The sequence below is a fragment of the Nelumbo nucifera genome, chromosome 1 (assembly GCF_055504915.1).
Source record: "Nelumbo nucifera cultivar China Antique chromosome 1, China Antique-T2T, whole genome shotgun sequence".
Lineage (NCBI taxonomy): Eukaryota > Viridiplantae > Streptophyta > Magnoliopsida > Proteales > Nelumbonaceae > Nelumbo > Nelumbo nucifera.
The window spans coordinates 203382923-203395958 of NC_142649.1; the positions used below are offsets into that span (position 1 = coordinate 203382923).

The following is a 13036-nucleotide window of genomic DNA, read 5'->3' on the forward strand; positions in this document are numbered from 1 at the left end:
AGAGCATACCTGGGCATGGTTAAAAGTATCCATTGGGTGTATGGTATTGTATTTTTTGAAAAAGATATGGTCTGAAACTTTTCAAGTGTTTCGGACCCCCAACTTTTTTTTAATAATAAAAAACATTTTATAACCTTCTCAAAAAACCAAATTTTGAAAAAAAACTAAAAAAAAAGTGTGTATCGACCATTTCTAAGTACCGATACGATACAATCAAAATACGTATCATATCGATACTTTGAACCTTGTACCTAGGGAGTCATATATGAAGGGGATGAATTCCCTCTAGATTGGTGAAGGGAAAATCGACGTGTACAATGTCCTCTGAGCGCTTGAAGTCCTAGAAGAATAAAAATCATGTGCCATGGCAACTGCCTATGAATTGCCTCTCCAATCAATGGATGAATCATTTTGGCTGAAGATTCTTCATTCGTGAAATGAAAGATCCCTTTAAGGAGGAAATTGATTTATGGAGAACAAAGATTGTGCAGCAATACAAGTAGCCTGAAGAGGCAACCAATTTGAACAGACTATTGCACTATGGAAGCTTTTCTATCATCATCTTTTTTCTTGGCAAGGCACTTTTAAACCAGAACTCACCCAGCTTGGTCTGGTGTTTTTCCAAAAGAAAAAAAAAAAGGAGAAAATCCAAAACTCAAAAACAAGGATCCCTAAAACATAGATAGACCTCCAACAATAGCATAGCGATGGATATTTTAAGGAAACACCAAATGCATCAACAAATTGAATAGCACCAAGTAAAATAGAGAACCAAATTAAATGGTTTAGGTATTTTCATAAAATATAACACTGATTTAAATGGTACTAATTTTTTAAGAGTTTTGAGTTTGAGGTAGCACTGAATTAAGTAGCAGAAAATGGGAGTTTTATTTAGTGTGAATTTATATGGGGCAACAATGGTACTGCCAAAGTATTGAATAAAACCTTCTCTTCTGTATACCTGAAAGTCTTTTAGTACATCTTTTGTAATATGCTTTACACATACAACAAAATGGGAAAATCATCTTAGAAAGATGAAATTAAAGATCGCATACATGTAAAGTTTCATGACTGCTGTAGCCACTCCTGAATAGCAGCACGTAAGGCGTAGTTGGGGATAAGATTGCGGTGTTGGAGCCGAAGGTTTGTCATCGGTGAAGTATCATGACCAGTGTCTAGCCATCTTTTCAATGCCTCACGTTCATAAGTGTGACCATCTGCTGCCACATGTGGGTCCTGCATGATTTCCTGCAATTTCATCAAGTAAAAGCAATTTCAACAACCTTAACCACGAAGTGCATACCTAAATTTTGTATTGGCTAGATCATGGTCCATTTAAGTATAACAGAGCTTGCTGAGCCATCTATGCTCTTCCTGGCTTACTGACATGGTGGATGAGGGAAAGTCGATTCATATTGAGGTCCAATGCTTTAAACCTAGTCTCTAGCCCAGGTCCATCACAATTGCTCAAAGCAGATCAAGCCTATTAAGGAGGATGCATTGATCCATCTAAAATTTAAAAACTAGCATCACTTTCAATGTTTTCTTTTTTTGATAAATGTTAAAGAACAAGCTTACTACCAACCTGAAAAATGGGGCAAATGAAATGCAATGGAATCTCGCCATGTGCCTCGGATCTTTGATGATTTGATGATGAGGCTCCACATGAAAACTTCAGCCGTTCAAGTACAATCGACACATCTGACCCAAGGTCTGGTCGCCTCTGCCGCATCTGTTCACAACACCTCAGTGCCCAGTGAGCCAACTGCTTTGCCTGTAGAAGGGGCCATTTCCCTGCGGATTCATCCAATATTTCATGAAAGGTATCAGTATCTAATGCAGACTTGACCATCTGCACTATACCCAGGGCTGGTCCTCCTGTCAAAAGCAATAATAGTATGATTCCAAATGAGTAGACATCTGATGCTGGTGTTAACTCTTCAGTTGCTAGGAACTCGGGGTCGATGTAGTCACGGATGATAGGGTCAATTCTACGGCATGGTGTGGAGGTTCTGGCTGACCTTCCATTGTAGGGAATTAAGCAAGAATTGCTGAAACCACGTAGTTTGCTGACAAAGTTTTCATCCATAAGGATATTATCTGGCTTGAGACCGCCATGGACAATCCTGTTAGGGTTGTTAGAGTGGAGGAAGATGAGAGCTGAGCATATGTCGGCAGCAATGCGGGTTCGGACTTGCCATGGAAGAGGAGGAGTGTTGTTCCTACAGTTCAGTCGATCTTCAAGGCTTCCATTAGGAAGATACTCGTAGACAAGAAAGTAATCTTCTGGACAGACTCCAATAAGTGAGACAATATTTGGATGCCTCACCTTGCTCAGGACATCCACCTAAATCAGAGCAATGTGCATGAACCATTATCAAACAGCACTGTTGCACTTTGATGATTTTGATTGTCAGTTCACATACAGATCAAGAATAATAATACAAAAAGATGATTATAGATCCTTGGTAACACAGAAGATGATGGGTCAATAGGATTAGTGCGACATATAAAGTGGAATACAGTTTTCTGTTTTAAACACATATATGGTGCTAATCCAGGTAACTCCTTAATAAACGTCTCACTCAGTTTAAGTATTTAAACAGACAACTAAAAATGTTTTAAAATTAAAAATATTATAAGATTACAATGTGCAGATCAAATAGAACTCAGTAACAAAGTGATGCTTGAATTTAAAAACATGCACAAAAAGAACAGCATTTTTGTAACATTGCAGGGGTATGTAAGGCAAAAACTTGTCCATGAACAGAAGGTGATTTCGTTGAGCGTTGATCCCTTTTAGGTTACAACCTAGGCTGCAAGATGGAAGTTTCCTAGTACCCCAAATGGTGTATTTATATTAGCTTCATTTTAGACAAGTCAAAAAGGGAACAGTTGCACAACTCTAAAGTCTCCTTCCTTCACTCCCTTTACTTATTCTCACATTCCTTCCGGTCTCCACAAACAGCTCTTCATCTTCATTTGGTTAAATCAGATTTTCTCCTTTTCATCCTCAAATTAGATTACACAAAAGAATAAATCAATTTTCAATTCAAAATTAAACTTAAGACAAGCAAGAAAGAATTTTACATGCAACAAAACAAAAGTATGAAGATGCGAAGTACTTCTTTGGCAAAAGAAAATATAAAGTTGGGAAGCATGATATATTTATTGGATGAGGAGATAACAACGAGAAATATAAATATAAAAATGCACAAATGGTGAAGATGGAATGCCCCAGAAGTCCAAATAAGAAAATAAAATAAAGAGAGGTTGAACAGAAAGTAGGAAAAGTTTTTTTCCCGGATATATTATATGGTTTATTACAACTTATTTTTGTCAATAGATTTTTTTAATCAATATGGAATATTTCTTTTGTCTTTTTTCTTTATTTTTTGTCTGTCTGTATGACACCATGTCTAGACCTGAATCTCCTGATGGTAAAGTTTTCTTCCCGATCAAAGATAAACAGTGGGTTTGAATAGGGTTGAATTGGGTAATGATCTGATTAGGCTCAATTGCAGATGTATCCAATCAGACTGGATGATCGATGATAATAGAGGTAGCAATGTGTGAAAGGAATCACAGGGTTATTACCTCCCTTTGAAATTCGTTGCGGTCCTGCAAGGTATCCGAGCCAAACATCTTAATAGCGACCTGGGTATTTCGAAGTTGGCCTCTGTAGACGCTCCTCCCGTTTCCCCCTTCACTGATCTTCTTCGATGGGTCCAAGTTGAGGGTTGCTCTCTCAATTTCCGTGGAAGTAATCTTGGAGAAGAACTGGGGCACCTGTGAACTCCCGACCGCCTCTTGGCACATTGTCCGTATCTCATCTGCCCTAGTTAATGCCCTTTCACGCTCAGACAGCAGTTGCTCACGCTCTCTCTGCAACCCATCGCGCTCGTTCTTCAACTCATCACGCTCTTTCTGCAATCCATCTCGCAACTCTCGCTCTCTCTGCAACTCAATCCGCAGGTCGTCCCGCTGTTTCAGCAACTCGTCTCTTTGGTACTTGAGACTGGCCATGAGTTCTACCCAAGAGAGGATCTTCTCCTCGAACTCATCCAGCATGCCATCGGAATCAGCGATTTGGCGATCAAGTGAGGAAATCCGCACGGACGACCACCCGAGATCCATTGTGACATTCACCGGCTTGTGAGAGATGTTTATAGTTGTAGTAGAACTTCGGGGTGATCACTGATCTGGACTCTTCTATTCAAGCGAGAGTAGCCGACGACTCGACGCTGACGATTTGAGTCAAAATCTATTAGACTGAGACAGAGCAGTCGTTGTACTTGTAGAGATGTATCCTATGAATCGCGTGTAGGGAAAAGAAAGGCAAGGGGTTGTTGTTTGAGTTGAGCCCCACCATCATCAGAATCTCAGCGACTTGCTAGCATGGCAGAAGGCTTGAGGGCTTGAGGCTCGATGGATTTTAAAGAAAAGGTTTCAACCCTGCTCAACTGGTAACCTGGGTTATCTCTCTGGTACGAGAATCACACTGTTGGTGCTCGTACAAGAATCCTGTAAAGTGGGTAGAGACAACTGAACCGTAGGCTAATAAATGGCCGTGAAGAAGAAGAAACTAGGTTAATAGGGATGGAGAGGCTGGCTGCCTATGCCTGAACCTGAGGTGACAGTAATATCTCTGGCCACTGGGCTGCTGAGCCCGGAATTCGGATCTCCCGTACTCGAGACGGAGCGCTCTGCCGTTCAACTATTTACGTGCCAGCCACATGTGATCCCACATATCTCACAGATGTACGAGGTAATTAGACGGCTGATTGGTGGCTACCCATGTGAATAGTAGACCGGATTTGCTCCTCACACCTGGCGCCTCACATATACATGTTACCAATGCACGGTGGATGTGCATGTGAGACGCCCATTTGTGAGGAGCAGATCCCGTCACTGTAGACAGTTCTTATAAATTTGTTGAAATTCTGTTAATCCAGCTGTCCAACTAGTCCACTTGTGTTAAGTCAGTTATTATAATCGGTTCGCACATTGGTCAGGGTTTGCGCTTTCTTGATTCTTTTCTTGTGATACAAGAATCTCTCAATCCGAAGTCGTTTCCCTTTCTCTTCCCCCTGTCAAGGATCCTTTGATCGGCGACCATGGCGACAAATATAGTTAATACGACAACAACAACGAGATGCTCAAAGCTCCTTCATCACCTTTTTACCTGCATCCCTCTCAACCTGGAATTTGGAAAATGGCCATTTAATGAGAATAAGGTGGCGTTTGTCAATGTCATGATTGTGAAGGTAATGAATCAGAGGTTTGGAAACTATTTGCCAGGAAAAAGTGCAGTTCGATGATAGTTTCCTGAATCCAAAGTGATGTAATCGTTTTTGGTCACGTACCATTTTTTGTGATGTATAAATTTTTTTGGTTAAGTACCTCGTGTTTGACCTGGTGGTGATGTGCCTTGGTGATGAGCTACTTGGTGGCGAACTCCCTGAGGGAGAATTACTTGGTGACGAACTGCCTGGTGATGCTCCCTGGTGGCGAACTGCCTAGGGCTAACTGCCTGGTGGCGAACTGCCTGGTAGTTTTCCTTGGTGGCGAACCGCCTGGTAGTGCTCCCTGGTGGCGAACCGCCTGGTAGCGAGCTACCTGGTGGCGAACTGCCCGGCAGTGCTCCCTGGTGGCGAACTGCCTGATGGCGAATTGCCTGGTGACGAACTGCCTGATGGCGAACTCGTCACTTGACTTGCTCTTAGGCGGTCTGCAACTCAGAGGATGGTGGAGCTCCCGGGTGCAGCGTAACCCGACTACCCTCTGCGTGAGGTGATTCTCTCTCCTTTGTAGACGGTGGGAGCTGAGGGACCTGCGGGAACTGAATCAGAGGACCTGGGGGTATTTTCCCGGCGGGGACTCTCCGATGCCTAAGTTAGCATTCTGATTACAGAGGGCTTGGAGAGAAAATGAGAGAGCTAGAGAGCAGGGGTTACCATACTTTTTTCCCCTCTGGCTTTGGGGGTCGGAGTCCTTATATAGTGGTGCCTTCGCGGGTTAGGTGGGTGAAAAGCCTTCAAATGGTAAGACGTCATATCCCGTCAGAGCCGGGGTACGGTGATGAACTCCTCAAGGTTGCCAGGCTGGCACTTGTGCCAGGCGGCCAGGTCGGCGCCTGGGCCAGGTTGTCAGGTCGACGCCTATGTCAGTCGGCGGGTCGGTGTCCGGGCCAGGTTGCCAGGTCGGCGCCTGTGTCTGGGCCAGGTTGTCAGGTCGGCGCCTGTGTCAGTTGGCGGGTCGGTGTCCGGGCCAGATTGCCAGGTCGGCGCCTGTGTCTGGGCCAGGTTGCCAGGTCGGCGCCTGTGGCAGGCTGATCCGGCCAGGTCGCGCGCAGGCCGCGCCTGGTTGCATAGGTCGCGCGCAGGCCGCGTGCCGGTCGCGCCAGGCTAGCCAGACCGGTGCCCCGGGGGGAGACCAACTTGGTAAGTTGTTGCCTGGGTGCTTGCCTAGTTGTCACGAGGTGCCACATGTCGCAATTTCACTGGAGGGCCAAGTCTGCCCTCATCAATTGCCCCCCACTCCCGAGCTGAGAGTAACTCAGCGAAGGGAGTAGATTTCTTTTGGCCTGTAAGTCGACGAGCTAGTAAGTTTTGATCCAATTTGTTAGGCTTTGGGAGCTGCCTGTATGTGGCGAGTTGCTAGTAAGACGAGGGGGTCTCCGCTAGTTCAGTAGTGTAGCCCTTAGGCTCTGGAGCAACTTATAGTTCACTTTTGCTGATTTTGTTCCTGCTGAGAAAGCGATTGGATATTTAGCAATAGTGTGGCCCGCAGGCTTTGGGAGTGACTCATAGTCTACTCTTTTTTGACTTTTGCTCGTGCCAGAGAGGCGACCGGGCCTTAAGCAGTAATGTGGCCCGTAGGCTTTGGGAGTGACTCGTAGTCTACTCTTTTTTGACTTTTGCCCGTGCCGGAGAGGCGACCGGGTCTTAAGCAGTAATGTGGCCCGTACGCTTTTGGGAGTGACTCGTAGTCTACTCTTTTTTGATTTTTGCCCGTGTCGGAGAGGCGACCGGGTCTTAAGCAGTAATGTGGCCCGTAGGCTTTTGGGAGTGACTCGTAGTCTACTCTTTTTTGACTTTGCCCGTGCCGGAGAGGCGACCGGGTCTTAAGCAGTAATGTGGCCCGTAGGCTTTGCCTGTGAGGTGTCGAGCTATGATTGTGCTGCATCAGCTTCGTAATGCCGGTCACCCACTCCTACAAGAAGCTACTAGGAGCTCGACCTTCGGGGGCAGCACTACTAACTTTAGGTTGCCAGTTCACACGGGAGCCTTGGAAGGCTCGACCGGAAAGGGCGCCTATGTAGTCTGTTGGCCGTCAACTCCCGCGGAATCCACGAAGAGCTCATATTTGTAGGGGGACCTTGCGGAGAGGACTGATGAGACATTATCTAAATAGAAAGTAAGGTTGGTAGAGCTACTTAGTCTGTTAGCCCCCTGCATAGTTTTTGAGTTCATAAAAAATGTAAACTATAAAGTGATATTTTCAAAAAAGTGAGGACTTAGCTTTGGTAGGATGAGAACTTAGCTTTTGTAGGACGAGAACTTAGCTTTTCGTAGCGTTTCCCACAGACGGCGCCAATTGATGTAACCGTTTTTGGTCACGTACCATTTTTTGTGATGTATAAATTTTTTTGGCTAAGTACCTCGTGTTTGACCTGGTGGTGACGTGCCTTGGTGATGAGCTACTTGGTGGCGAACTCCCTGGGGGAGAACTACTTGGTGACGAACTGCCTGGTGATGCTCCCTGGTGGCGAACTGCTTAGGGGCGAACTGCCTGGTGGCGAACTGCCCGGTGGTGAACTGCCTGGCAGTGCTCCCTGGTGGCGAACTGCCCGGCAGTGCTCCCTGGTGGCGAACTGCCTGATGGCGAATTGCCTGGTGGCGAACTGCCTGATGACGAACTGCCTGGTGACGAACTACCTGTTGGCGAACTGCCTGGTGGCGAACTGCCCGACAGTGCTCCCTGGTGGCGAACTGCCTGGTAGTGCTCCCTGGTGGCGAACCGCCTGGTGGCGAGCTACCTGGTGGCGAACTGCCTGGTGGCGGACTTCCCGGCAGTGCTCCCTGGTGGCGAACTGCCTGATGGCGAACTGCCTGGTGACGAACAGTCTGATGGCAAACTGCTTGATGGCGAACTCGTCACTTAACTTGCTCCTAGGCGGTCTGCAACTCAGAGGATGGTGGAGCTCCCTGGTGCAGCGCAACCCGACTACCCTCCGCGTGAGGTGATACTCTCTCCTTTGTAGACGGCAGGAGCTGAGGGACCTACGGGAACTGAATCAGAGGACCCGGGGGTATTTTCCCGGTGGGGACTCTCCGATGCCTAAGTTAGCACTCTGATTACAGAGGGCTTGGAGAGAAAATGAGAGAGCTAGAGAGCGGGGGTTACCATACTTTTTTACCCTCTGGCTTTGGGGGTCGGAGTCCTTATATAGTGGTGCCCTCGCAGGTTAGGTGGGTGAAAAGCCTTCAAATGGTAAGACGTCATATCCCGTCAGAACCGGGGTATGGTGATGAACTCCTCAAGGTTGTCAGGCTGGCGCTTGTGCCAGGCGGCCAGGTCGACGCCAGGGCCAGGTTGTCAGGTCGACGCCTATGTCAGTTGGCGAGTCGGTGTCTGGGCCAAGTTGCCTGGTCGGTGCCTGTCGGCGGGTCTATGTCCGACGCCTGTGTCCGGGCCAGGTCGGGTCGGTGCTCAAATTTTTTATTTTATATTTGAATTTTAAGGTTAACTCTTTTAATTATGACATTTTTCATGTAATTTTTCTGTATCTTCTTAAATTTTTATTATTTTTTGGGATGCCCCAAATTGACCCATGGGTCAACCCTAACCCAAACATTTAGGATTAGGGTATATCACTTGACAACTCAACTCGAAATTCAACCCGGCCCAAAATCAAGCCAAAGTTCCTTGACCCAATCCGAACCCGACCCACCCAACCCAATTGCCAGGTCTATTCCAAAGGTTGTCACGACGTGTTAATCAACAAGATGAACGTGTAGGTCCTAGAACTTGAAAGTTAGGTTGCATTTATTAGCCTTAAAACAACTCGGGCATATTGTTTCACTCTAATGACTTGAACATCGGAATGCCAGGAACAACACAATCACCCGGCTCTGTGAATTGATTTCCTTTTACATGTCATCACCTCCTCTTAATTCGAGTCTATGTCCAAGGACCTTTATCATCCTTTGGTATAATTGAACTAATAAGCTCAACCAGTCAAGAGTAGTGTTTAAATACATTTACTAAATTTAAATTTCAAGGCTGTTGAAGCCATTCTTGAATTGCAGAACGAAGAGCGTGATTAGGGACGAGATTGCCGTGATTGAGCTTAAGGTTGGTCATGGGCGAAGTATCATGGCCGCCCTCCAGCCATCCTTTCAAAGCTTCCGCTTCGTATGTGTAACCGTCTGCTGCTACTTGTGGATCCTGCATTACTTCCTGCAATTTCAAACAATAACAATCAGTGCAACCAGACTACAGCTAGCAGAACAAGGTTCAACACTGGAACTCACCTGAAAAATGGGGCAAACGAAGTAGGATGGAGGCTGGCGACGTTCCTCGGCCCCTAGACGGAAAGACGACGAGCCACCACATGAAGCAGTCATCGGCTCAAGCACTCTCCACACCTCTTGTCTCAAATCTGGCCGGTTGCTCTGGCTTCTTTCACAGCATCTTAATGCCAAGCCGGCCAATTGCTTGGCTTGTATAAAAGGGCAATCTCCGGCCGATTCATCCAGCACGCCTTCTAAATTGCCATTGTCTAATGCATGTTGAACGTCCTTCACTATTCCTGATGAGGCTGGTTTTCCTGTTAGAAGCCGCAACAGAACGAGTCCGAATGAGTAAACGTCGGACATCGGCGTCAGCTCTCCGGTCTCCAGGAACTCAGGGTCCAGGTACATAAAGGTACGCTTTGGGTCAGTTCTCGAGGATGCTGTTGAGCTGCCGCCGGCTGCATTTTCAACGTACAGAATCAGCCGAAAGATGCCGAAGTCACTGAGCTTGCTAACGAAGTTGGCGTCGAGGAGGATGTTATCCGGCTTGAGATCCCCGTGTACAATCCTGTGGGGTTTGTGTGAATGCAGGAAGATGAGAGCAGAGCATATCTCAGTGGCAATGCGAATTCGGGTTTGCCATGAAAGAGGAGGAGTGTTGTCCCTGCAATTGAGTCGATCTTCAAGGCTGCCATTGGGGAGATACTCGTACACCAGCGACCAAGCTTCCGGGCATGCTCCAATGAGAGCGATAAGGTTAGGGTGCCTCAGTTTACTCACAACATCCATCTGAATCCAGACCAATTGACATGAATCAATGTCAAACAACAAAAGTTTTTACTCTGATAAACGACAGAAGAGCTCTACTACTATAAGACGATTAAATGACCTGCAGATTCAAGTTTTAGCCTGAAACATCTTTCAAGTAAGCGCTGAATGAATAATCTATTCAAATTTCTTGAAAATTTACCTCCCCTTTCTTAATATATTTTTTGAATTTTGAAAGGCTAGCTTAGACGTCAAGCAAACGATAATAACGGACCGATGGTGCGATGGACATTCTCTCTCCAATTTCGTAAAGAATCTTTTTACAGTGATCTTTTTGCTTAAAAACTTTCCGCGTGTCAAGATAAGATTGGGAGATTGAACATCATTACTAGGTAGTTCTAGTTCCTGGTGATGATCAGTACTGGGCGGCTGGAGGCCTGGAACGTGACGATCAGTCAGACGACAGGCAGAGTCACCGAGAGGTCTCACACGGTACGAGTCCATGGAGACCCGCCGCCCCGGCGGCCCCTTCTGTCATCATTCTTTATCCAAGCTTGGCCGGAAATCCCTTCCCTGCTTTAATTTTTTACAGCTTGGGTTGGAAGATTGAATGGAGCGAACTCCCTATCAATATCACGTATGGTGCATATAAAATGGTAACAGTGGTGGGTTGATTGTCGCAGTAGATTTTACTTACCTCCTGTTGGAAATCTGAGTGATCCTGTGAGTCTTGAGGCTGGAACATCTTAATGGCTACCTGGGTGTGCCGAAGGAATCCTCTGTAGAGGGTCCCATATCCCCATTCGCCGATCTTCATTGATGGGTCGAAGTTTCCAGTCGCTGCCTCGATCTCCGAGAAGGAGAAGTCGGTGAACAACTGTGGCTTCTTCGAGCTTGAGCTCTCCTCTGCTATCTTTTTCCTCAGCTCCCCTGCTTCTTTGACAGCACAGTCGCGCTCCTTCTGTAACTCGTCCAGTCTGTTTCTTAGTGGAACCATGAGCTCCAAGACTGAGACCATCTTCTCTTCCAGCTCTTCCATCATCCCAATTGGATCAGCAATTTGCCTCTCGAATACTGTCGTCTCCGACGACGAGCAAGCGTCCATTGTCGGCAAGAATCGGTTTACGTTGAAGAAAGTAGAGGCACATGTATGGAATAGAGAAAGGTTCGATGGCAAAGTCTATAAACAGATTAAGATAATTACAAATACCATCAACATAACAATTGATGATAAGCATAAAAAGTAAGCAACGGAGCCGTGGATACGGTGGATTAAGATAAGTGACACATCTGTGAATAATTCTAACATGCCTCGACGGCTAGACCCGGCAAAAAGTTATTTGTCGCTTGTCTATATTATTAAGGGGATACTATTTATATTTAGACAAGTGATTAATTAAGGAACTAGTACCACTTACAAATGGACAAGCTAGGTTTTTATCACAATAATTAGGGTCTGCCCTTTGTTCATTTTTGTACTTACAGTCAAGTTTAGTAAAATGATCCCACACGTAAGATTTTTTTTTTCTATAAAAGTGGTACAAATTTTTGAATCAATCTCTGAACTAGCTGGGTTAGATGAATTACCAACATTAATTGAAGGTGTAGGAGATGGGTTTATGCTTGTGGTTCTAACCAAGGATTAAGGTATTGATACGACACTCCCGAATGGGGTGTATCGTATATGTATCCATGATCATGGAAGCAGTATACGCTACGACTGGATACGTATCATATGATTCATGCTTATTGGTACGATATGCCTCCATATTGGTCTGTATCACACCGTATCGGTGGATACGGTCTGGTACACACCGATATAGAGATGTATCCATGTCTAGTTTGACAAAATTGTACATTGAGTACTTTTGGACTGCTTTTATCTATAATACAAGTTAAAAAATAGTATTGTGAAAACTAAAATAAATAATTTAATATTTATTTTTCTAAAAAATTTAGTAAAAACTAAAAATAATACATTTCATCTACCTTAGTTGATTTATACATTTTATTTTACACATATTATATGTTAACGATGAAAACATAGTTATTATTTGAAAAAATAGAGTTATTAAATAAATAAAAAAAAATTCACAACAAAATGAATGGAAAACAAAAAGTTATAATTATAAAAACTAAAACGAATAATTTAAGATTTAGTTTTCCCAAAAAAAATAATAAAAACTGAAAATTAAATATAATTTATTTTATCTACATTAAATGATTTATTTGTTTTATTTTACAATTATGTGTAAAATAAAAACATTATATGTTAAAAATGAAAAATATATTTATTATTTAAAAATAGCTTTTATTTAAATAAAATAGTGAATTAATAAGTTTTCCCAAAAATTAATAAAAATTGAAAATGATAATTATAAAATTGAAAGAGTGATAATTATTGTACAATGTTTGAATGTTTTAGAGTCCCAGTATTGTTTATTGTAATATTTCTCTTCATATAACCTATTGAAGTATGCATTTCTCATGTGTTTATATCTTATTCCTAGATAATTCAGCTTTGCTTTAGTATGGTTAATGTATTTATTTGATTTGTATGCATTTCATTAGTGTATCCAAGCATTTCTATATCTTTTCGTTCGTATCCATGCATTTTCAAAGCATATTTGTATATGAGTTATCCAATACGATACCCGATACCCGATACCGATACTTTGATCATTGGTTCTAACTAGAGGATTGGCACTTTGACTCTCTATCATTGTATTGTTACCACCCGTACTTGG

The 13036-nt window shown here is 44.1% G+C and overlaps 2 protein-coding genes across 2 annotated transcripts; both read right to left on the reverse strand.

The window, feature by feature from the left end:
* Positions 1 to 934: 934 nt before the first annotated feature.
* On the reverse strand, positions 935 to 4903 carry LOC104591118 (U-box domain-containing protein 33-like). Its single transcript, XM_010249908.3, has 3 exons — positions 3598 to 4903; positions 1586 to 2347; positions 935 to 1248 (listed from the first exon to the last, which is right to left on the reverse strand). Exons 1-3 carry the CDS (start codon positions 4135 to 4137, stop codon positions 1066 to 1068), a joined length of 1485 nt encoding a protein of 494 aa, XP_010248210.1. The 5' UTR covers positions 4138 to 4903; the 3' UTR covers positions 935 to 1065.
* A 4174-nt stretch (positions 4904 to 9077) lies between these two features.
* On the reverse strand, positions 9078 to 11593 carry LOC104591075 (U-box domain-containing protein 33-like). The gene is made up of 3 exons (XM_010249870.3): positions 10987 to 11593; positions 9540 to 10310; positions 9078 to 9465 (listed from the first exon to the last, which is right to left on the reverse strand). Exons 1-3 carry the CDS (start codon positions 11392 to 11394, stop codon positions 9283 to 9285), a joined length of 1362 nt encoding a protein of 453 aa, XP_010248172.2. The 5' UTR covers positions 11395 to 11593; the 3' UTR covers positions 9078 to 9282.
* Between the last annotated feature and the right edge of the window lie 1443 nt (positions 11594 to 13036).